The 23,947-nt window shown below is 41.0% G+C and overlaps 1 protein-coding gene across 1 annotated transcript in view; it reads right to left on the minus strand.

Annotated features, from left to right (window-relative positions):
• Positions 1-223: 223 nt before the first annotated feature.
• SLC16A7 (solute carrier family 16 member 7) overlaps positions 224-23,947 on the minus strand; it is a 58,245-nt gene continuing 34,521 nt past the window's right edge. Inside the window, exons 2-4 of the mRNA XM_077807756.1 lie at positions 6,234-6,377; positions 3,800-4,615; positions 224-483 (exon numbers count right to left, since the gene is read on the minus strand). Coding sequence (XP_077663882.1) covers positions 224-483; positions 3,800-4,615; positions 6,234-6,377 — 1,220 coding nt within the window. The remainder of the gene's footprint in view (positions 484-3,799; positions 4,616-6,233; positions 6,378-23,947) is intronic.

Raw genomic sequence — 23,947 nt, forward strand, 5'->3', positions numbered from 1 at the left:
TGGACTCATGTGCATGGAGTCGCTATCTCTGAAACCTAAAATTCTTATCACCAAAATAAACAAACAAACAAACAAACAGTCAGTGGTAATTTGGCAAATTTGGCAAATTTCTGTTTTCATCCAATATTGTGACTGATCATTATTATTACAAAACCTGGCCTGTATCTTGACAAAATACTTGTAATGGAAGTCAAAAACATTGATGTCTGAGCCATATTTCATATTAAATATTAGTTTCCCTTTCCGAAGAATCATTGAGTACTTTGTCAGCCCTGTTGGCAGCCTCCTCATTCTCACTGTTGGTCAAAGGTTCTGCTTCCTTCTTTAGTGCTTTCTGTTTTTTATCTTCTAAATTCTTCTCTTTTGCCAAAAGCCTGTAGTTGATGGCATTGCCAATGAACAACCAAATACTTGCCACAATCACAATTGATCCACAGACAATGTACATGTATTTATAGTCTCCAGTTATATCCACTAACCAACCTGAAAGACAGAAACAAAACGAAACCACACTTGAAAATATTCCGACTGTAGACAGAAATAAATTCCAGATCCTTCCACAGGTATTATCAATATATGTCCTGCAATAAAAAGTATTTTCAACATGATAAAAGTTGTCCTATATTGGGCATTTTCACAGACAGATGTACAGTGCAGCTGTGACAAATTTTATATTAGTTAGATTGGCAGTTATTGCATTCATCATCTGTAGTAAAATAATTGAAAGACTAAGGAAGTAGAGCCTAGTCAACAATAGTAGGTTGTATACTTTTCTATTCAAATCTGTCTTTTTTTTTCTCCTCCTAATGTCTTTCTACTGTTGTTTTGGAATGAATGCCTAGCACTCAGTGCGGCTGCTTGCAGACAAGAATCTGGAAAGGTGTCTGCCTTCTCAGCTGCTGTCACTATGTCTCATTGTGCCGCTGCTATTTGTGTTCCACTTCTTCTGTCCCCAAAGACAGAATATTTCACCTTGGTGTGCAGACACCCCTGTCATGAAAACTGAGTTTCACACGCTGAAGTGTGTTCCCAAACTTGTATGGGTAATGGTTACTCTCCAGGGTGGATCATCGGCAGCAAAGATCAAATGTGGTACCTCTGTATCTTAACACATGAACTTCTACCGTCTGAGCTAAAAGAACTTGCTCTGTTAGTCCCGGTTGTATCAGGCTCGTCAATCTCAGGTTGACCTTGCCACTGCCAGAAGGGGAGTGCCACAATGAGCAAGCATGATTTACGTGCATAAGCCATTTAGATCAAAGAAAAATGTATTCTGACTGCCTTTTCGCATTGTGTCATTCTTGTAATTCTGTTGCATTTTCTAAACTCTAAATTAAAAGACGGGCTCCCATTACAGCAAAGCACATAAAACACATGCTTAAGTTACGTATGAGTAGTCTTATTGAAGTCAATGGGATGATTTACATAATTTAAATATGTGCTTAAATGGTTTGCGGGATTGGGGCCATAATACTGACATACCAGTTAGACCTGGTCAAAAGTTAGAATTTCTGTGGGAAACTCCAACATTTAATCACAAATTTTCCAAATCAGAATAAAGTTGAAAAACGTCCAATATCCTGCTAAATGAAATTTCGGGGGGGGGGGGGAGTTTTGAGTCAATCTAACAGTTTTGTTTCTATTTTGATTTATCTATATATTTATAATTTTTGTATATTTTAAAATTGTGTTTTAATGAACTTTATAATATAATGTGATAGAAAACAATAGAATATATATAATTTCAAAACAAAAAATGAAATGTTTTATTCTGATAAGGTCAAAATATTTCACTTTATCAAAACGCTTCCTTTAATTTTTTTCCATTGGAAAAGTGTTCCATATGAAATTTGTTGACCTGCTTTAATATTAAACTTAAGTACATTTTACAAAGCATTTAAAAGCAGTAATGTTTTATCTAATGCAATAAGACCTTTGAAGGTAATGCACAGTGGCTACCCTTTATAAAGTTAGTAGTTTTTGCCTTAAACAAATAGAAATGTTTACCTCAGTATTGGCAGTATTCCCTATGCTTACTACTGGGGAATACTAAAATAATTTATATGTTGAGATAATAATATAGTCTACAAAAATATTAATATATTGTTGCAACTTAGGTAGATATCCCAGGCAATTTGCTAATTTGTAATGGTGCCAGTCTCAAAGAATTATTAACAAAAATTAACTTAATGTTCATGCATGAGATCATCATAATACTTTAAGAGACCTGAACAGATCAAAACTGGAATATGAGCTTTTCAGCCTATTCATCCCTACTTTGTTTTCTCTGTTCAAGTAGAGATATTAACAAAGGTGACTATATCCAAAGGTGATTATATCCAAAATGTATCCTTTTTAAAAAAATCCACATAACAAATATAAGAAAAATAAATAGCTGTATACTTTATTACTCCATTAATATTAGATTTAATATTAATATAGGTTTCAATGTTTGAGGTGATGGGATTTTATTAGTCATAGGCACAGTCCCTCCACTAGGTGGCATGCCAACTGTCCGTGTTAGAGGAATCTATTGTGTTCCAACATCTATGAAAATAAGATGAGATCAGATCATTTGGAATGACTTGTATAACTGTTAAATATTAATTTCAATAAAATAAAGTGTACATTTTATAATCAGCTGGCATCATTTACATTTTCATTAACAAATAAGTTCAACAGATGTTATTTTAGTACAAATTATAGCCTGGGTCATGCAAACATTTACCTATATAACTTTACTCACTTGAGTAGTCCCATTGACTTCAATGGAAGTACTCCTGCCTGTAGTAGTCAGCGTGCAGGAAAGAGTTTGCAGTACTAGGATCTACATTTATAATTCACACCTATAACATCTAATATTTTTTAGCTCAAATGTATATATTTGTATATTTTTAGTTCAAAATAATATTTGGTCAGGGATTTTAAAATTGGATTTTGGGCACCTAATTCACTAAAACTCTTTTGAAAATCCCAGTTCTATTATCAGAATTCTAGTGGTGATCAGTATGTGAAAATTAACTAGCACTGTCTTTTCATAATGAGGGACAATGCTCTGCTTATGCTCTGAGGGGCAGCATCCATCAGAGCCTTCTTGTGCGTGCACCTTACCTAGCCATGTTGTGAGAAACAATCTTATTTCAATAACCTCCCTTGTACTTGGGATTAAAGCAGTAAGGTAGTAAAGTAGCATGTGGGGAGCTTTAAAATGACAATTTATATATGTATCATTTTATTTTTAAGCAGCCACTGGTTTGGCAGACATTGGTTAGGGAAATTAGGAGCCATTTTGTGAGGTAGCAACTATAGATGTAGCTTCTTTGCTATGGGGAATGAAGTGGAGTCCCATGAATGTAGCCAATTTGACAGAGAGGGAGCTGTGCTGGCCAGGAGGTAGTGGAAGCACCACTACGGAAGAGATGCTCTCAGCACTTCTAACTGCCGAGTAAAGCACATGAAAAATAGGACTGGGTGGCTAGCAATGAGAGCAAATACTGTATCTTATCTCTGTATGTATCTCTACCTATATAGCTACATACATAGCCATGGTGGCCACACACCATACACACACAGGCAATATAAATCTGCATATAAATCTAAATCTGTGATATGCCAAAAAGAAAAAGGGGGAAAAAAAAGGTAAATTCAAAAGAACAAGCGGTGAAAAAAACATGACAGTTCTTCTGGCAACATTAAGTAACATGTGCATGTCTAATATTTTAGATACATATAAATAATAACTTAAATATTTACACTCAGCCCAGTGACATCAGAAAGGACAATAAAAAAGAATCCTTACCTCCTAGAGGGGGGCCTAGGAGAACAGGGCAGCACTCCACAATTGTGACAAGTCCCACAGCACTGGAAAATCTGGCAGCACCAACGAGATCCATCAATGACTCAAAAAGGATACTGCTAACCATTCCAAAAGCAAACCCAAAAAGTACAGCATACACCACCAGGCCTGTGTAGTCCTCGGCCAGTGGGCACATGATATGACAGATGCCATTGTACAAGACAGCAAAACTAAAGAAGTACTGGATTTTTGGCCGGATGTATTTGGAGTTTGCTACAAGTCCCATTGAAGGCCTAGCAAACATGTCTACAAAAGCTAGAATAGACAGCAAAAAAGCAGCAGAATATTCATCAATTCCCTTGTGTTTGGCATAAGGAGCCAAGAATACTATTGGGGCAAAGAAGCCAACAAACATAATAACATTTCCTGACAAATAAACCAGAAACCCTCTGTGTTTAAAGAGGGATAGATCTAAGTATTTATTCACGGTTTGCCAGAATGACGACTTCTTGTTATTCATGTGTAAGGCTGAATCTCCTGATCCCTTCTCAACATCTTTTTTCACAGGAGGGACTGGTTTTGGTCCAACAGGTCTCATAAGTGACCCAGCCACACAGCAGTTCAAAAGAAGTCCTCCCAGAATGAGAAAGCTTCCTTTCCATCCAAATGCATTAAAGAGAAATTGATTGAGAGGTGCCAGTGTGCTTAGAAACACTGGACTTCCAGCCATGGCCAGTCCATTAGCAATGGGACGTTTCTTATAGAAATACTTGCCAATCATAGTCAAGGCAGGCTGCAAGTTGAAGGCTAAGCCAAGACCTAAACAACAAAAGAGCACAGCATTATTGCATGTAATACATTGAAAACCCTTCACGATAAGCAGACAAAATCATTCAAAAAAGCTAAAATGCCATTCAGAAATTCCAAATGAAGATAAAATGCTATCAGCACTGGAAAATGAAATGTGGTTTCACTGCTTTCCACACATTTTAATGTCAGCACTATGTCACACTCGAGTTCTGTCATTTCCTGGTATTGCATTGCAATAAAAGTAAATACTCATAGTAGTGTTTGAGCAATTATATAGACAATGGAGTGACAGAGGAACAATGGTATCAAGACCTTGAATACACCATTTTTGTATTTTACTAAGCTGCAAGACAATTCTCTCCTGGTTCATTTCACAAAAGTTATTAAATGTCACTTCATCTACAAAAGAGAGCACATTATATTTAGAAGTATAAATCCACTGGCTTTTATCCCTCTATCCCTTTTTAAGGTTGAACATGTATCCAAAGTAAGGTGTAAAATGATTAATAAATAATGATTTTGCAGGAAATCCAGCCCCACATCCACAGCTCTGAAGGTCCTGGTAGTGGAATCACTCGTTAAGTGGCAACTGCACTGGGGTGGGAAAGGGGCTGTGTGGGGATGCACAGCCCCAGCTCCCTGCACAGCAGAGCACAGGGGTGAGGCAGAGTTGGGCCAGATGTGCAGTCAGAGGATCCACCTGTGGTCCTTCTCTTTGGGTGGGGATACACCAGAACCGCTGAGTTTTAGTAGCAATGCACCCGCTATGTAGTCTCAGAGGAAGGATTCCTTCCCTCTTCTCCCATGGGCAAACCCAGTACCTAGCTCATTCCTTGCGCTAGGTAGTGGGTCTCTGCATTTGACTCTTAAAAAGTAGAGAGGTGAGGTCTTAAACAAAACAAAACAAACGAGAAACCCACCACATTCAGTAAGAAAGGGTTTTTTTCAAAATGATTAACTTTTACTCAAGTCAATTACAGATAAACATAAGCTTTGATGTAGTGACAGAATAAGATCTCATTTGTGTATTCTATGCTTCTATATGACCTCTAAGCTCACCTTTTCTTTATTCAAAAGAGATGCTTTTAAAAAATTAGAATCCCTTTGGTAGCGAGGTAATTTAATCTAGTGGTTTTATTATTACTTTAATTCCCACCCTTTGATCAGTTCCTAGAGCTTTGGTGATTTAGCATTTGTTTTCAGACAGGAATATTTTTATTCTGGGGCCAGCTGGACCCTGCCCAGCATACTATTTTGCCGAATATGGATATATATATAGTTTGTGAGCCTATAGAGCTTAGTATAGAGTTTGCGTGTCTACTAGACCACTACTCATCTCTGCTGTTTTATTCATAGTATGGTATGACTGAAAGCTAAAAAAAAATCAATGCAAAATCCAATACAAATTACTCTAATAAGTGCTGTCATGCGTCAGTCAATTCCGGTATTGTAATTATAGTGCAGTACAGTATGGCACATACATAGGGCATTTATTGAATAAAATAATCAGAGGTGCATGAAATAGCCCAAGCAGTAATTTAATATCCTAAAAATCAGTTTAAAGGAGTACAGTGCAGGATAGCTGAAATTAACTGGACTAGTTACCATTTTTGAACCAGTTACTTACCTCCAACAATTCCTACGCATATGTAAAGCTCCAGGACACTATTGCAGAAAGAGGAAGCAATCATTCCAAATGAACACAATACACCTCCTGCCATCATCACTGGCCGGCAACCATATTTGTTCACCAAGACACTGCTTATGGGACCTAATGGCAGGAAAAGGATAAATGATCCATCATGCAGTGATAAATATATTTGCAGTTGAGCGTTTTCAGTGATTAAAAGTCCCTCCCTGTGAGTCTGACAGCACAAGAACTTACATAGTAGAAGTCAAAAGAACTACTCACCCTTCCTGGGTGTATTTGAAGAATCTGGCCCTACATAATAACCTGTGATCATGGAAGTGGATCAAAGGATGTAAGGCATGAGTGTAGCAAGCTTGTTAATTACAGTTCTCAGAGAACCAACAACGGGCCCAGTCAATGGAAGTTTTGGGTATGCAAGAAATGGAGGATTAGGCCCACTGTCTGCAGTCTAGTTCAGAATTTCAAATGGAAGGAAGTTGTTTAATCAAAACTATAATTAACAGAGCAGAAGAGATCTCTAAATGAGTCAGATTACACCTTTTGATAGAATGAAAGCTCTTCTGAACTCCCTATAACTGCTGCTGTTGACTAGGGCAACACACTTAATTATGTCAATGGGACTACTCACTTGTTTAAAGTGTTGAAGTTGTGCATAAATAACTCACAGCTGAGATCTATTTTCCTTGTCCAGATCTGAATGAGAGTGATAATGGACAGTATTATTTTGTTCTGTAGTCTGAGGCTTCTGAAGTATGCTTGGTATAATGGCCTAGAAACTTTGAAAATATGGCTACAAACCTGTTTTTTAGTTTCAAATGAAATTTATTCCAGTGTCATTTTGTCCATACCAAACAAAGAACCAGCATGCAATCTGTCATGATGTGCACTGTATGTTCTTTAAAGGCCCACAACAGGAATAGATGGTGTCTGGCATATCAAGACTAAGAAGCCGTCAGAGTTGCTTTAGGAAGCTTGCACTACACCTGATTGTACTATATGTATCCCTAACCATCATTAACAGCTTTACTTTTTTAAGCACTATATTCACTCCATTTAAAAAGCAGGGTGGGGGTGTTAGATTTAGAACTGGTGATAAAAGAAACCAGATATAAAGTGAAATGTCAAACATTACATTTGGTTTTACTGCAAATCATTCTGGTTCCTACTGTGTATTGGCTCAAGTACAAATTTCTCATAATAAATACCTAAAGAAATATACATAAGCATTTTCATTGGCAACACAAATCAAGTTCAACAAAATTGGAGATACACATTGTTTGCAATATGTCCTACTTTGGGTCCAAATGTTTGACCTATCTTAAAACTGATACTATTAGTGATGGGTTACATGCAAAAGTCTTAGGCCCATACCATGCCATCAGTATTTTAAGTATAAGTCTCAACTGAATATGATGGAAGTAGGTTGACCAGATAGCAAGTAAGAAAGATCGGGACAGAGGTGGGGGTAATAGGCATCTATATAAGACATAGATAATTATATAAGCCCCAAATAATTGGATTGTCCCTATAAAATCGGGACATCTGGTCACCCTAGATCAATGGTTTTCCAATTTCCTTACTGGGGACCCAATTGAAGAAAATTGCTGATGCCCATGACCCAACAGAGCTGGAGATGAGGGGTTTGGGGTGTGGGGGGCTCAGGGCTGGGGCAGAGGGTTGGGGTGCAGGGGTGAAGGCTGCGGGGTGGGGCCAGGAATGAGGGGTTCAGGGTGCGGGAGGGTGCTCTGGGCTAGGGTAGGCGGTTGGGGTACAGGAGGGGGTCAGGGCTCTGGGCTGGGGGTGGAGGCTCTGGGGTGGGGCTGGGAATGAGGGGTTTGGGGTGAAGGAAGGGGTTCCAGGTTTGGGGGGGCTCAGGGCTGGGGCAAGGGATGGGGCGTGGGATTGGAGCACAGACTCACCTATGGCAGCTCCCAGTCAGCGGCGCAGCTGGGCTGCAGAAGCAGGCTTCCCGCCTCCTCCTGGCAGCACGGATAACGCTGCACCCTGGAAGCGGCCAACAATGAGTCCCACTCCTAGGTGGTGGTGCGCAAGCAGCTTTGAACGACTCTTGCCCACAGGATGCTTTGAGTGGGGGCAGCACACGGAACCCCATGGCTCCCCGCCTAGAAGCCGGGCCTGCTGCTGGCCACTTCTGGGGCCCAGCGCAGTGTTGGAAAAGGACTTTTTAAATGTCCCAGTTGGCAGTGCTGACCAGAGCAAGGCGACCAAGTGCATGACATGCCGCGACCCAGTATTGGGTCGCGACCCACGGATTGAAAAACACTGTCCTAGATGGAAGTGCAGTTTAAAAATCAATGGCATGATACAGTCTTTAGTTTCGTTAAACACACTGAAGTCTGGATACTTTCCAAAAGGTTTCCAGCACAGTTTTTAAGATATTTGGATGAGAGGCCTTCTCATGAGATATACAATACTTTTCATTTCTGGTCAGGTCAGAAATACTTTGGGAACAGTTCACTATGTGATAGATTGGCATGTCTTCTTTCAGCACTAAGCATAAAAAAAAAAATTACTGAGAAGCATGGAACTGAGAAATCAAACTCAAAGCTTTGACCAGATACTTCCTGAATTGTGACCTGAAGCTTACTGAATTTATGCTCTCATGAACCATGATCCAACCATGAAGACTCCTACTGAGAACACCCTTTTGCCCGTCCTGGGATGTACAACTCCAGGAAAGAACCATTGTTGCATTGTGTACCTCAAACCAGCACCCTGAAACCCCTATATTCACTGCTGTCATGTAATTATGATATGTTTTGTACAAAGTAAGCCTCATGAGATATCATCTTAAAAGTCTTGATCTGTTGAACATTAATATACTGTTGGATTGTATATACTACCATTTAATTTGAAGTTTTATGAAGTTTTGATGTGTGTGTTACTAAAATATGTTGTGAGTTTGGGAACACCTACAACCAGCCTTTCAGGTACTACAATGGAGTAGCCAGACATGCTGATGGTGAATTAAAGGTGAATTCACTTGCCCAAAGGCCATCCCAGAAGACTTTTCAGAAAGAGCATGTAGACAATGGAGGCTCCTTGACCAATGGGGGTGGACCTCCACATGACAAGCATAAATCTTTTCAGGAAGCTGGAAGAAACTATAAAGAGGGGAAGTGACATCACGACTTGGCCTCACTCCCCCACAACTCAACCCCTGGAAACACATCTGGAGGACAAAGACTTTGAACTGAGGAGGGTGGTCCCAGACCAGAGCAGAGTTCTAGCCTATGTACCTGTGACCTGTTTATACCATCCATCAGGATGAGACACTGCTTGATTCAAATCCTATTCAGTTTATAGAAGTCAGATTGTGAATTTACTTTTATTTATTAGGTAATCAACTTTGAGCTCTATGCTTACTATTTATAATCACCAAAAATCTACCTTTCTGTAGTTAATAAATCTGTTTTCCATTTTACCTAAAGCAGTGTGTTTTGGTTGAAGTGGTTGGACAATATCAGCTCAGGTTACAAAGGTGAGTGTGTGTCCTCTCCATATCGACTGGATAATAAACTTACACTGGTCAGGCTTCTAACAAGGACAAGATGGCATTTCCAAGGGTTCCAGGCTAGAGAACTGGGGGCAATTGGCTGGATCCTCTCTATTGTTGGTTTATGAGTGGCTGGGAGAAGCACTCATGTAACTCAGTTGGGTGTGTCCCTGTCTGTGGATGTCTATGTCAGTGCAGTACCTGACAGAGGTTGGCCACTTGTCACTTGTCACAGCATCACAGTGTGAGAGGGATACCCCAAGTTGGTGGGACAGAGGGCTCAGCAGTCCCACAGTTCAGGTTGTACCTCAGGAACCCCATCACAACCATCATGCTAGGAGAGAGTGGGAGAGGTGAGCACTCAGAGAGCTGGGTCCCAAGCCATTTAAAGCTTTGTACATTATAAACAACATCTTGAGCTGCATGTAGAGGTGTACAAGATTATGGAATACTGGAGTTATGGACTTCTAGCAACTTGGACCTCTTCTCATGAGGGAAGAAGAATCAGGAATAGGGAATGGGTTCGAAGAGCCATGGAAGAATGGATGGGAGGCACACATACTGGAGCGTGGAGTGTTGAGTGTTGGAAGGATATGGGGATGGCACCCGAGAGGGGTTTCATTACAAGATGTATTAAATTGTTGACTCAGATTTATTAATACAAACACCAAAAAGCCACCGAGGCACCACTACCAACTATTTAAAAGCACAACCAAACATGGAGACAAAACCTGAATAGCCTTCACCATACACCACAGAAACTAATTAAAGAAAATAATTAGGCAAATACCCCCACCCTCCCTAAAAATGACCCTTAAAACAACATTCTTCATCTCAGAAGCCCCACAACAAAAAGTATCCTGAAGAGGAACATATTGGGGCTTTTTTTTCAGAATGGGAAAGGGGAGGGAAAGAGAAGATTCATGGAGAAAGTTCTGCCAGCATCTCCCTGGAAACTGTAGCTCAAGCATCTCTACTGGCATGGGCTGCAAGTGACGCTTCCCCTTGGAGAGGCTAGCCCCCTACCCTGCTTTGTCCAGCTGAGGCCCAGTCTATTCCAGCCAAGGCCACACCTCCGCTGCTTTCAGCCCCCTTCTCTCCTCCACAGAGAAGAGCTTGGTTGGGGCCACTGGAGCAGGGCTGAGAGCTTGGTCCCGGCTGGGGTTGAGCTTTCAGCCTCAGCTGGGTTCATAGAGGAGCTCTCAGCCCTGGCTCAAGCTCTGAGCCTGGAGCCCCTCCCCAATTTAGCCCTTTTCACCTGTACCCCCCAAGGCCACACCCCATTTCACCCCTTCCCCAGTGGCCCTGCCCTGTCACACCCCCACTCTGCCTCCTCCACGCTGAGGCCCCTCTCCCCTCCCCGCTGTGGCCCTGAGACCAGAAAAGCTACGTGCCCCCACCCTGGCCCTGGGACCATGGCGGGGGGAGATTTTTCTGGGGGCTCCAAATCCGCCACTGCCCTCCTCCTCCTGGTGGCACAAGGTTTGGGGAAGCTTAGCCTCCCCCAGCCTTCATTATGTGCCACCCATGTCTACTGGTCTTAAATTATGGCAGTAATGCATGGGGAAATAAATATCTCATGAGTGGAGAGACAAGGTACTCCAAACATCACTTTCCTAGACCTGAAGAAGAGCTCTATGTGACTCAAAAGCTTGTCTCTTTCTCCTCAACAGAAGTTAGTTCAATCAAAGATATTACCTCACCCACTTTGTCTCTCTAATATCCTGGGACCAACATGGCTACAACTACACTGCGTACAACAATGAAAGATATTGTAAACAGGCAGGTCCCAGGCTATTTAGCACTTTTTAGGTCAAAGCCAATACTGGCTTAAACTCCAACTAGAAGGCAACCAGTGCAGATCCCAGAGAGCCATTGATCTATTTGAGATCCCATGGTCTTGGGTGGGTGGTAGGTGAGGATAAAAGGGAAGAATTGGAGGCACCTGTGCTCTGCATGGCCATTGAGTGTAATGTTGTTTTAAGCACAACTTTTAAATCAATTTGTTGACTTTCAAACTTCTTTTTAACTACAACATTCTATTAAAGTTTTTCCTGTAAGTTATCAACATGTATTTACCACCTTAACTCCAGTTTAATTTTGTTTTCTGGGAATATTCCAGTACTTCAGTTTAAAATACAAACATATGGGGAATGTTAATTGTCATATAAACCATAATGTTGGGTTAAGCCACTGCATGAGGAAATTCCATATATTTCCCAGTTTCAATCAGACCTAATAAGTGGATTAAACATTTTCTGCTGATGTCTTTGCATATACTTTGTTTTTAGAGTCTCATAAACTACCACATATTCATCAGTGTATGTGGATTTACGAATCTGCATAAATTCTAATTGTGAGCATGCAATCAGGCCTTGCACGGGCATGCACAAATTTGATTTTACATTTAACTGCAACTAAAATCATTTAAGTAATGTTCACATCCAAGCATGTATTGATATCTGCTGCAAATTCTTCTTTTGAATATAAAGCATATTTCAACCATTCAACTTCAAGAAAAAAATCAGTTGCAAAATCATGCCATTTGCTAATATATATATGTATATATATTTAAAAAATAAGTAAAAATAAATTCTGATTCAATATGCAGACTTCTTGACTCTTACATGGGAAAATTATGTACTTTCTATTTCTATCCTTGCCTGGATTTTCACTTAATTCTTCTCTGGCTGGCAGGGTGGGCAGACTTTTCAAGGGAAGAAGGGAACAATTCTCACCTGTGTATGTGTCAACCTGGATAAGAGGGTTACAGAGAGATGGTTTGGGAGAGGGTCAGGGAGCTGTACACAGGCGGCTTTTGGTAGCTGAGGACGCTTTTCCATCCTTCTTCCTCACGTGCCTCACTGAAAGGTAGATTCAGCTCTACATGCAGGGGAGGTCTGGCTCCATAGCTCATACATTTGTGGGATCATCTGGTGGTCTTGTTTGTATGTATGAGACCAGTGAGTCAACATGTAAGAGGACTGATGCAAGCTGGTTCTGAAGGTGCATGTACACTCAGCTAGTGTGCTGTCCTTTCCACTAGCCCTTGTGGCTAGATGCTTTCTGAGGTAGCCAGTCTGCAGGAATGTACAAAACTGAGGCAAAACACTGTTTTAGTAAAACTGACAAGGATGCTGAGATCGGTCAAAACTCTTCTTCCTGGGGACTGATTTGATCAACAGAGGAACTAACAATACCATATGATTCTGCTAAAGCCTTCTCTTTATGCTTGGTCATGACTAGACTTCTTACATCAGGACTGCTTAGCCCAGATGTCTGCTCTCCAGAGAGCCATTTATACTTCTGTTTTATCTCAGATTGGAGTGGACCAAGTTCTTCCCAAAGATTTGTTTTTTTTTCCAGGCTCTGACTCTGACCTATTGCAATACGGTCATACTTAAGGGTGGGGAAAGGGAGGAGTTTTCCCGAAGTCCATGGCTGGAAAAGTCACAGTCCCAAGCAAAATGTTGTAAAAAGGAACCATAGTCCTAGCTCCACCATAAAGCTTTAGCTTCCACCTCTCCTGCTGCATCTTGAGGGAAGACAGTTCATCCCTTGAGATGGTAAACATATGGCCTCTAAAGGAAATAATTCATAACAAACATGTGCCAGTCGGTGATGTCTTCTCCCTTGGCCTCCCAAAGATACTTAAGGATGCTCTTGGATGTTTCTAATAGTTCTTCTCCTTGCTTTTCTCTTTAAAAACTTCTCACTATTATGGGGGACCCCAGAGGTATATAACAAATACAGGAAAATATGGTTTCCAACTTCCTCTTACTCCACTCCTTGCCCTTTTCAGAAATCATGGAAATGGAAGAGTGAAAATGTTGATGAAAAATGGAAATATTTTTGCTAGATATTTTAGCAAAATTTCTCCCATTCTCAATATAAAGTTATCCTTTCTAGCAGTCTAAAACTCTCAACACATTGCACATTCCTCAGATCACACAGAGGAAACATCACAGAAACATCCTGCTTGACTAAACTGGGAGGAACACTGGTCACAGTAGATAACCAGCTTGACAATAAAAGTCTAGAAGTTTTATCAAAGCAAGATGGACTATTCAGCAGATTATCAGGAGAGAGATGGCAACAGTTGAAGCCTTTTCAAATGGCAAAGGACTCTGGATTTTTATCTGGAGCTTTTTTCTTAAACTGTCACCAGTGGGAACACTAACGCTGGATATATTAGCCAGCTCTCAAAATCAGCACTTTTAAATTCTTCATCATGATCCCATGCATTCTCTATCCTGTGATCATGCCCAATTCCTGTGTGGCTTATTGTATACCCTCTTTTCAGTTGCTTTTCCTCTTATGTATTTCTCATCTTCTGGGCCTGATTCCCTGTAGCCTTGCAGCTTAATTAATCATTTACACTAATGCTACCGAAAAGCATGGGAACATTTTGCATCCACTTTGCACTGATGTAAATGACTACAAAAGACTCAGGGCAACAAAGTTTCAGGCTTATTGCTTTCTCACTATGTAAATTACACTTATCTTACACATCACAGGATGCCAGGTTGACGCAAATGGCACTACTTTAATCATTTAAATTATTTTTTTTTCACTAACGTACACCCAGCGTGTAATATACATCATTGGTTAAGTCACTAATTAATCTGACTTGTATTTTGCAGGTGCTTTAGTATTTGTTCAATGCATTTGGCTCTATATAAAGTACCTTTATACATAGGAAGGGTAACCTAAACTTGTGGCATGATAAACTCTATGACTCTCACTTGAAAGCTCTTAAATGAATAAGGATGAATATCACCTCTGTACAAAGCCTACATGCCATTTAATTCACACTTAGGTTCCATTTTGAGTGTTTACATGAGATTTTGCTGTGCAATTCACCTTGTGCTGGCCCCTCTGCACAGTGGTAAATTTAAACCTATTGGGCAGATCCTTAGGTGGTGTAAATCTTCATAGCTCCATTGCAGTCAGTTTACACCAGCTGAAGATTTGGCCAGAGGTGAACAACACGACTCTGGTGTAGAAATAGAATATATTTTTGTTCCCTTTAAATAAAAAAGGTACCAGTAATCTATGTTGTTCTTATCCTCTCACTTGCTAGTTTCTCTTTTCAATCACCATTTGAATCTTTCCTCTCGTGCTAAGCCATGACGCTGTACATGAGCGGCAGTTAAAAAAGACTACACATGACTGAATAATAAGGTATAAAAAGCAGATGTTTGAAGGAATGACACTTTTACCTTCTTAAAAAATACTAACTGGGCTAATATGATCTTAAAAGAACTTTACCAGTAAAATATTCTATTGTTAAAAATCATAACATGATATTTCTGCTGAACTGAATGTTTAGGACTCATTTTATGTGTTATATGTTTAATACACACACACTCACACACTTACCTGTTCTGATCTTTTATCATCCCTAAAAGGAATACATAGTTCATGAATGACCTAACTCTGAAGACAATGAAACAGCTTTCTAATGAAGGTTTCTAAGAGTTCAAAGGATGCAAACCAGATAATATTTCAATTTCATAATACCTAGATATTTCCATTTCATAATACCTAGAGGTAATGGTAGTGGCAGATCAGTTTTAAGGCCACAGAATAGAATAAAGGAAGATTTAGTTGGCATAAAATCTATATCCTGCAGAGCTCTCAGGTAGAATAACATTTATGAGTCCAAATATATTAGGTATACGCCATTAATTTATAAGAAGAAGAGAATCTAGGACAGTAGAATCCCTGCTTTCTTCTCTCTGTTCCATCATTTTTTATACTAAGAACCAGTATATTCCTCTTAGACAGATTTTCCACAAACAGGTAACACTCTTTCTGATAGAAGAAAAATGTTTTGTAACTTAACTTAACTTAACTGGATGATAGCTAATCAGACTGCAAAGATGATAACACCAGCTGGTACAGGTATCAAACTGCCACCAATGACCTTCAGTTCTACATAGAGGTCATCTTCAAGTCTTTCCTATGTATATGTATATGTACTTCTCATTGATATAATTTTTACTGGAACTAAAACTCTTTCATGCCCATATTGTGTTTAGTGTACTGCCCACTTGTGCTTTGAATTTTCTTCTGTCTTGACTACACTAAAGATTGCTTAATACAATGATAGCATTTAAAACAAATGTTAACAATAAATACTTCATACATCATACTTGATCCCTTTGAAACCATGCATTTGAAACGAGTCAATTTGAACAATGTGACACATTTGTACATAACATAAAAGTCATGAAAGAAATTGAAAATAAGCACAATAGTCTTATTTTAGCTTGTGGTAATATACTGTTATAGATGGCAGCCTGCCAAGTCCAATGATAAAAACACAACTACAAGATTGGCCATATGGTTGGAAAAGTCAGTGTAGCTCTTTTCCGTCTGGATTTAGACTTACTTCTGTTTTCTACCAGACTGGAAATGTCTGAGGAACTCTACAATCTTAAAAAAAACACATCTACTAATGTTAGTTTCGTATTTTACTACCTACAAAACCTATTTGCATGTGATGAGTTGATTTGTTTGAGTGACCTAGGTTAGTTTGCTAAAACAAAACCTTAGTTTTTCCTTTCCTGTATAAGCTACTTGCTCAACAACAAATGCTTTTTTGTAATTTCCTGACACTGCTTGCAAAATGGCTTGTGTGGCATCAGGTGAAACGTAAAATTTTTAGTCTGATCACATTTAAAACTTGTTCACATCCTTGGACAATGCTTTAAAATCTATTTTTGATAGGTCTAAATGCGACCAAAGGGATTTGTGAGGTGATACAATTTCTATTTCCAAAGGCTTTTGATCACTTCTGTAGGGTTGGGGGGAGGGGTAGGACGGGGGGGCAACACAGCATGGAGGAAGGGAACCTAAAAAAGGATACATGAGATTTAAAACTTGTCAAAATTTGCAGTACATATATCTACATATTCTCCCTCCCTTCCAAAAAAAAATGGGGGGGGGGGTTAATGTTGATTTAAGGTTGCTAAACTGCACAGCTCATTAGCACAAAGCATATAAAACAAGGAAAAAGCAGTTAAGTCTTTCAGTATCCCATCTGCTCTCCATGCATCTGTTCCTCATCTTAAGCTAAACTACCTCACTATCACCCATAGCCGACATACCTCCCTCTCCACCCTGAATAACTTTTGAACTCTAACCATGTTTACTGGTTATTCGTTCATGAGTTCTGTTGATTAATATAGGGTTGGTTTGGCTTTCATGTATTACACTGTACATGGCTCTTGTTATTAATAATAGTAATAGTAATTATTATTATTATTTATTATATTTTTACTGCAGTAACTCCTAGGAGCCCCAATCACAGAGCAGAACTCCAGTACACTAGGCACTTGGCAGGAGGATGTGGTTGCTAGTGGTTGTAGCAGGTAGCAGGCCAAGTGATTAGAACAGGCATTAGTAGCCAGGAATGAGAGCCCTGCGTCTGAGTTGAAGTCAGAGGCCAGGTGCCATAGCCAATGGTGAGAGCCAAAGTCAGGAATCACAGCCAAGGGTGAAAGCCAGGTTACCTAGAGTAAGGCAAGGCAGCCACAAAGCTGGGTCTAAGGAAGGAGCAGGGCTGGAGCAAGGCTGCATACAGGGCAAGGTCTAGGCTGGAGCAAGGTGGGAGCAATGCAGAAGCAGGGCTTGGAACAAGACACACACAGGTAGGAATCATAACTACAGGTGTATGTGATGAGCAGCCAGAGAACTGCTGTTGGACTTAAAAGCAAGCCTGCTAGCTTCTTCAGCCAATCAGAAGATGTGATCCATCAGGCAGTTTGACTGATGTCGTCTAGCTGTGCTCCTTAGGCTGTAGAGAGACTGAGCAGGAGCAGCTGCAGGGCCTTATTCCTACAGTACCCTCTCCTTTTGAGGGCACCCCGCAGGCACCCTCATGCCTGGATTCTGAGGGTAGTTTCTGGGAGAAGCTCAGAGCAGACCTGGGGTGTGGATGTGTTCCGCTGGTTCCCAGGACCATTCATAAAGGCTGTAATCCTCCCAGTCCACCAAGCATTGGAGTTGTCCCCTAACACACAGGGAGTCAAGGCTTTGTTTCATCATGCACTCATCCTACCCTTGGATTGTTACAGGTGGAGGCAGAAGGCTAGAATGGTGCAGGAAGGGGTTTTCGGTATATATATAGGAGGGAGACATCAAATATGGAATGAATCTTCAGAGACTTGGGTAATTGCCATTTGAATGTTACAGGTTGACCCATGCCTTACTCTAGAAAGCGCCCAGATATTGGTGGTCCAGCTTGGCCAAGAAGTGAGTCGATTTAAGATTGCAGGTGGACAGCCAGACCTTCCCTTCTATGGCAAGGTTGGGAGTGACCTGGCATTCCTGGTCAGTGTGATGCTTATATGCTTTCTTAGTTATTTGTAATTGCTCCCTGAGCTCATGGCAGAGATGGATAGCTAGATCTGCAACAATGGGTACTTGGAACTTCATGGGGACATCTGAATGAAAGTCATGATGAAACCCCTAGTGTGCAAAAAAGGGGTTTTGCTGGGTGAAGGCATGGATGGCATTATTATATGCAAGCTTTGCATATGGAAGCAGAGACAACAAATTGTCCTGATCATAATTCAAGAAGCAGTGTGTGACGTTGCACTCACTTATGAATGAGTATGAATGAGTATGAATATAATGTAACTGGAATATGCTTCATGCAAAAGATCTCTCGTAAGGTATCATTACAAAGCTTGTGGCACCTTAGAGACTAACCAATTTATTTGAGCATATGCACAAAGGAGTACACAAGTACTCCTTTTCTTTTCGTGAATACAGACTAACACGGCTGTTACTCTGAAACTTGTCATTACAAAGCTTATAATCTACTGAGTGTGGTCATCCTATTTGTATAAATGTATCACTCTTGCATCTGAAACTAGAAATATGAAATATAACTCTGAGGGCCTATTGTAATTATGCAAAGTGGGATTAATGGTGGTTTGAAATCTTGATGGCTCCCATCAGCCAGGACAGTTGACTGTGGATGGCTCTGTTTGCAGGCAGGCTTTCTGTGAATCAGGCTGGGAGGCATGAAGGCTTGGAGTCACATGGGAAATGTGACCATGTCATGTGGTACTGAAATCTATCTTAAACCTGGGGCTTTTCCATTTAGAAGTGGGGGTGGGGACCCAGACAGACAAAAGATTTCCACTTTGTGCCAAAGCCATATAAGCGGGTGGAACACAACAAAGGGGGTGGCAGTCGTGAGAAATCCCCTAGCTACCACCTGAGCTGGAACAAGGGCTGTACGAGGGGAAAGGATTGTGCCCAGACTAGGAAGGCGTCCAGTCTATGAAAGAAATGTATTGAAACATCTCTGAGGGTGAGATTTTATTTGTATTCAGTTTTATTACTGTATTCAGCTTAGACTTGCATGTTTTATTTTATTTACTTGGTAATTCACTTTATTCTGTCTGTTACTACTTGGAACCACTTAAACCTACTTTCTGTATTTAATAAAATCACTTTTTACTTATTAATTAACCCAGAGTATGTATTAATACCTGGTGGAGGGGCAAACAGCTGTGCATATTTCTCTACCAGTGTTATAGAGGGCGAACAATTTATGAATTTACTCTGCATAAGCTTTATACAGGGTAAAACTGATTTATTTGGGGTTTGAACCCCACTGGGAGTTGGGCATCTGAGTGTTAGAGACAGGAACACTTCTTAAGCTGCTTTCAGTTAAGCCTACAGCTGCTAGGGGATGTAGTTCAGACCTGGGTCTGGCTCAAACCAGACTTGAAAACTTGAAAACCCTCAATGAACTGCCTGTATAAATTAATGAAGTCTAAGAATTGATGTGCCCTAAGGATGTTCTTTGGCACAGACTAGCTGGATATGGCTGCAACCTTGCATGGGTCCATGGTTAGCTTGTTGGGATAATGTAGCTAATTATATCATATCCTGGTAAAACTCACAATTTTCAGGCTTCACACATAAATGGTGTTGGTGAAGTCTTTCTGTGACATTGCACATGTGGTGATCCTGAAGAGCCTGATAGTCAAAAAAGATGCAGATATTATCAAGATAAATGCCTACAAAGCCGTCTAGCACATCCCTGAAGATATCATTCATGAAGTGCTGGAAAGTCACTGGGCCGAAAAGCCTGATCAAATATTCAAAGTGTCCGTACTGTGTGCACTCATATCCCTTTCCAATCCGAACCAAGCTATAGACCAGAGGTGGGCAAACTACGGCCCATGGGCCACATCCGGCCCACAGGACCCTCCTGCCCGGCCCCTGAGCTCCTCGCCCGGGAAGCTCGTCCCCGGCTCCTCCCCTGCTATTCCCCTTCACCTGCAGCCTCAGTGTGCCATGCCACTGGCACAATGCTCTGGGCAGCCGGGCAGTGCAGTTGCAGAGCCGCAGCCTGACCCGGTGCTATGGGCAGTGCAGTAAGGGGGCAGGGAGCGGGGAGGTTGGATAGAGGGCAGGAGAGTTTGGGGTGGTGGTCAGGTGGCCAGGGCGTGGATAGAGGGCAGGGAACAGGGGGGTTGAACGGGGGCAGGGGTCCCGGGGGGGCAGTCAGGAAGGAGAGGGGAGATTGGATGGAGCGGTGGGGGGCAGTCAGGGGCAGGGGTTCCGGGGATGGTCAGGGGACAGGGGGTGGTGGATGGGATAGAAGTCCCGGGGGGGCCGTCAGAGGATGGGGGGTTGGATGTGGCAGGAGTCCCGGGACAGCTGTCAGGGGGCGAGAAGCAGGGGGGGTTCAGATAGGAGGTGGGGGCCGGGCCACATCTGGCTATTTGGGGAGACACAGCCTCCCCTAACCGGCCCTCAATACAATTTTGGAAACCCGATGTGACCCTCAGGCCAAAAAGTTTGCCCGCCCCTGCTATAGACCTGCAAAGGTCCAGTGTAGTAAAAATCTTAGTGGAGTGGAGTCTTTCAAAGAATTCATTAAGGAGAGGGAGGGGATATCCATTTTTAATTGTAACCCTGTTTAACACCTGATGGTCAACACAAGGCCTTAGAGATCCATCCTTTTTCTTTACACAGAAAATCGGAGCCCCATGGAAAGATTAATAAACCCTTTTGTAGGTTTTCCTGGAGGTAGTCATGGAGAGCCTGCAGTTCAGGGAGTAGATGTAGCTGAAAGGGGCTTCTGCACCAGGTTGGAGGTCAATGGGGTGGCAAGGTGTTTGTATTTTTTTTAACACACACAGCGACAAAGTCCTTATATTTGGGAGGTTGCACAGAGGCAGTGATAGGGGTCTTGGAGGTTGCTGAGATTCCCTGTGGATTAACCTGCTCAGACTTGAATCTTGGGGAAGGCAAACCAAAATGTAAAAGGCTCCTGGTCTGTGGTCCCCATAGTCAAGTTTCAGGAGACAAAATTGTTGGAAATACAGGGAGCTGAATTGTACTGTGCTCGCTCACCAATGAACGCATGGATTGTGGGTGGTGAGTCAGGGAATGACAAGAACTGGAAAGTGTGGTCAGAACCAGAGCTCAGAAGTCAGACACCAGAGCCAAGGGTCAGAATCAAAGTCAGAGGTCATGAATTGAAGCCAAGAGTCAAAACCAGGTTACCTGGAGTGAGGCAACGCAGGGGCAAGGCTAGGTCCAAGGCAGAAGCAGGTGCCAGATGCTGAAATGGATCCTTAATGGCCCACAGCTGGGCGGACTGTTACTGGTACCAGTGAAAATTTGGAAATAATATGCTTAATGCATAGTAATTTATTTGAGAAAGAATCGCACAAGCAGTAAAGTTACATAATACACATCTCCCTAATAATCCTCTTTTCCCCAAGCATTAACCCTCAGTAACTATGCTGGCCTTACACAGTATCCTGATTGGCAAACAAATCAGGTATAGCTACCAGTCCTAGATGGGGACTTCTTTTCTTCTCCTTTTTTCTCTCTCGGGTACTTAGTCTATCAGATGTCCCCTGAAGCATGGTCTTAGTTACCTCGAGGCCTTCTGGTTCAAACATCCCACAAAGGCCCCTCGCAGCAGGGTCTGGGTTACCCCAAGGCCCTCTGTCTCACAGCATCACAGATCTCTTCAGATGTTAATTGGGGAACTAACTAATTTACTTTGCTTAGGGTTAGGGTTATCACACTTATTCATATCAACGACAGTAATTCATAATAATTCAGCACTGTCCCAACACCGGACAGGGTCCAGGCTGGAGCAAGGTGGAGCAAAAGCAGGGCTTGGAACAAGATTAGCACAGGAAAGAAGCATAACCACAGGCATATGTGTTGTGCAGCCAGAAAATTGTTGCTACTGCTGAGCTTAAGAGCAAGCCTGATAGCTTCTTCAGCCAATCAGGCAGGGAGATCTGTCAGGCTAATTAGGTTGTTAGGAGACAGAGCAGGCATATCTGCATGGCTTTATTCCTGACAGTGCTGTACAAACACATAATGAAAAGACTGCCTCTTCCCCTAACAGTTTACTGCATATGGATTTGTACTGGTATACGTAAATTAGCAAGGTGTTATGTCAGATTGCAAATGGTAGCTGTGTAATGTTTTTCTGCAGTGTTTATAAAAAAGCTATACAAATGGGTGAGCGATATTGCTAATGATTGCTCTATATATGATATTTTTAAATCAAAATTACAGGATTGAAATCTGCATATTTATGTGCACTGGGGAAGTAGAGATGTGGTCAGTTAAGATTGATGGCTGGTTCAGGATGAGGCTGAAATTTGTGGGCTATGGGTTATATTTACGTAGAAAACTTTGCTGAATGTCTTAGTTGCTGTTTCCTTGTGTGCCTTGATGTGGATTTGTGTGCGATGTGCTCTGGAAAACTTAACTTAAAATTAATGCAGTTTTATACATGCGCACACACACATACACAGAGACACAGTAGAAGTTGTGAATCCAGCCAAAAAAAATTTTAAAGTGTGGGAATTGTCCCAGTTTTTAAGAAGCATATATCCACGTTGATTGTTATTTATATGGATAGCTGTCAATAATATTTATTATCCCTTGTATGCCCTGCTATGGAGCTTTTTTCTTACAACAAGGTAGCACAGTGGATTCACAAAATGGAAGTATTAATTAATACAGTTTGTAACACTTCTTTGTAAATCAGCAGGAGAAAACATTATCAAGTGTAGTCAAAAATAGGCCCAATTCTCATCTCCCATGTAAGGGCTGTATGGCCTCAGAATCAGTTTGCTTTAGTTCCACTGACTTCAAAGGAGAAGTTCTGTTTAAAAACTGATGGCACAATATTTTTTCAGGTCACACTTGCAATGATTTAAGCAAGATCCTGCACACATCTGAGCACTTGCTTAACTTTACTCATATGAATATTTCCATTGATTTAAATAAGACTATTCACATGAGTAAAGACATACACATGATAAATGTTTGCAGGTTCTAATCCTTAGAGTGGGGGAAAATAGGTAGTAATGAGATGAAGCCAAAATATCTATGAAAGCGATCTATATAAATAGATATAATGCAACACAGGGCACATATTTTACACAAAGGGTCCCTCATGCTATTGAAATGAAGATAGCTAGAAACAGAATCAGCACATGATACGTAAATTGCAAATACTCTTCTCAGAAAACCATAACATTTGGAAAACCAGCAGCTTGTAATTTAAGTGGTAAATGTGTCACCGCGAACATTAGCAAATTCACTGGCAAATGCAAGGTGCTTTGCAGAATTAATAAATGTTTCCATCAGAGGAAAAGACAGACTGAACTTTTCCTGCTTAGCATTTAACAGTGATTAATTCAATTCCCTTGGGGCTCATGTGCTTCCATGAATCTAAACTTAACATAGTTTTTTCATCTCTAAAATTTTCAAAGATCTCATCTAAACATTATTACTAGTGACCTGAACAAGGAACCACTGGCACAGAAGATTGCTCCTTCCTCAAATGAGAAACCAAACTGGAACCACTAACTTGTTAATCTAAAATTAAAAATACAGGACTGTTCTTTTAATGATAAACCTCATGAAATATATACTATTTTTAATGCTTCACAGGAGATTTCAGGAGGCATGATTCTCAGTTTAGCAGTGCCCCAAGTAAAACACTTAACAGTTCTCCAGCTGAGGCCCACTTCTTTGAAATATTATCTATTCATCTCAGTAGGTGTTTCTTTTTCTTTTTGTGTGAATGGTTGCAGGTGAAAGACTGAATACAGGTTGGCAATATCTTTCCTTATGCAGTTGTGCTGATAGGAGT

Source organism: Eretmochelys imbricata, chromosome 1, assembly GCF_965152235.1.
Source record: "Eretmochelys imbricata isolate rEreImb1 chromosome 1, rEreImb1.hap1, whole genome shotgun sequence".
NCBI classification, from domain to species: domain Eukaryota; kingdom Metazoa; phylum Chordata; order Testudines; family Cheloniidae; genus Eretmochelys; species Eretmochelys imbricata.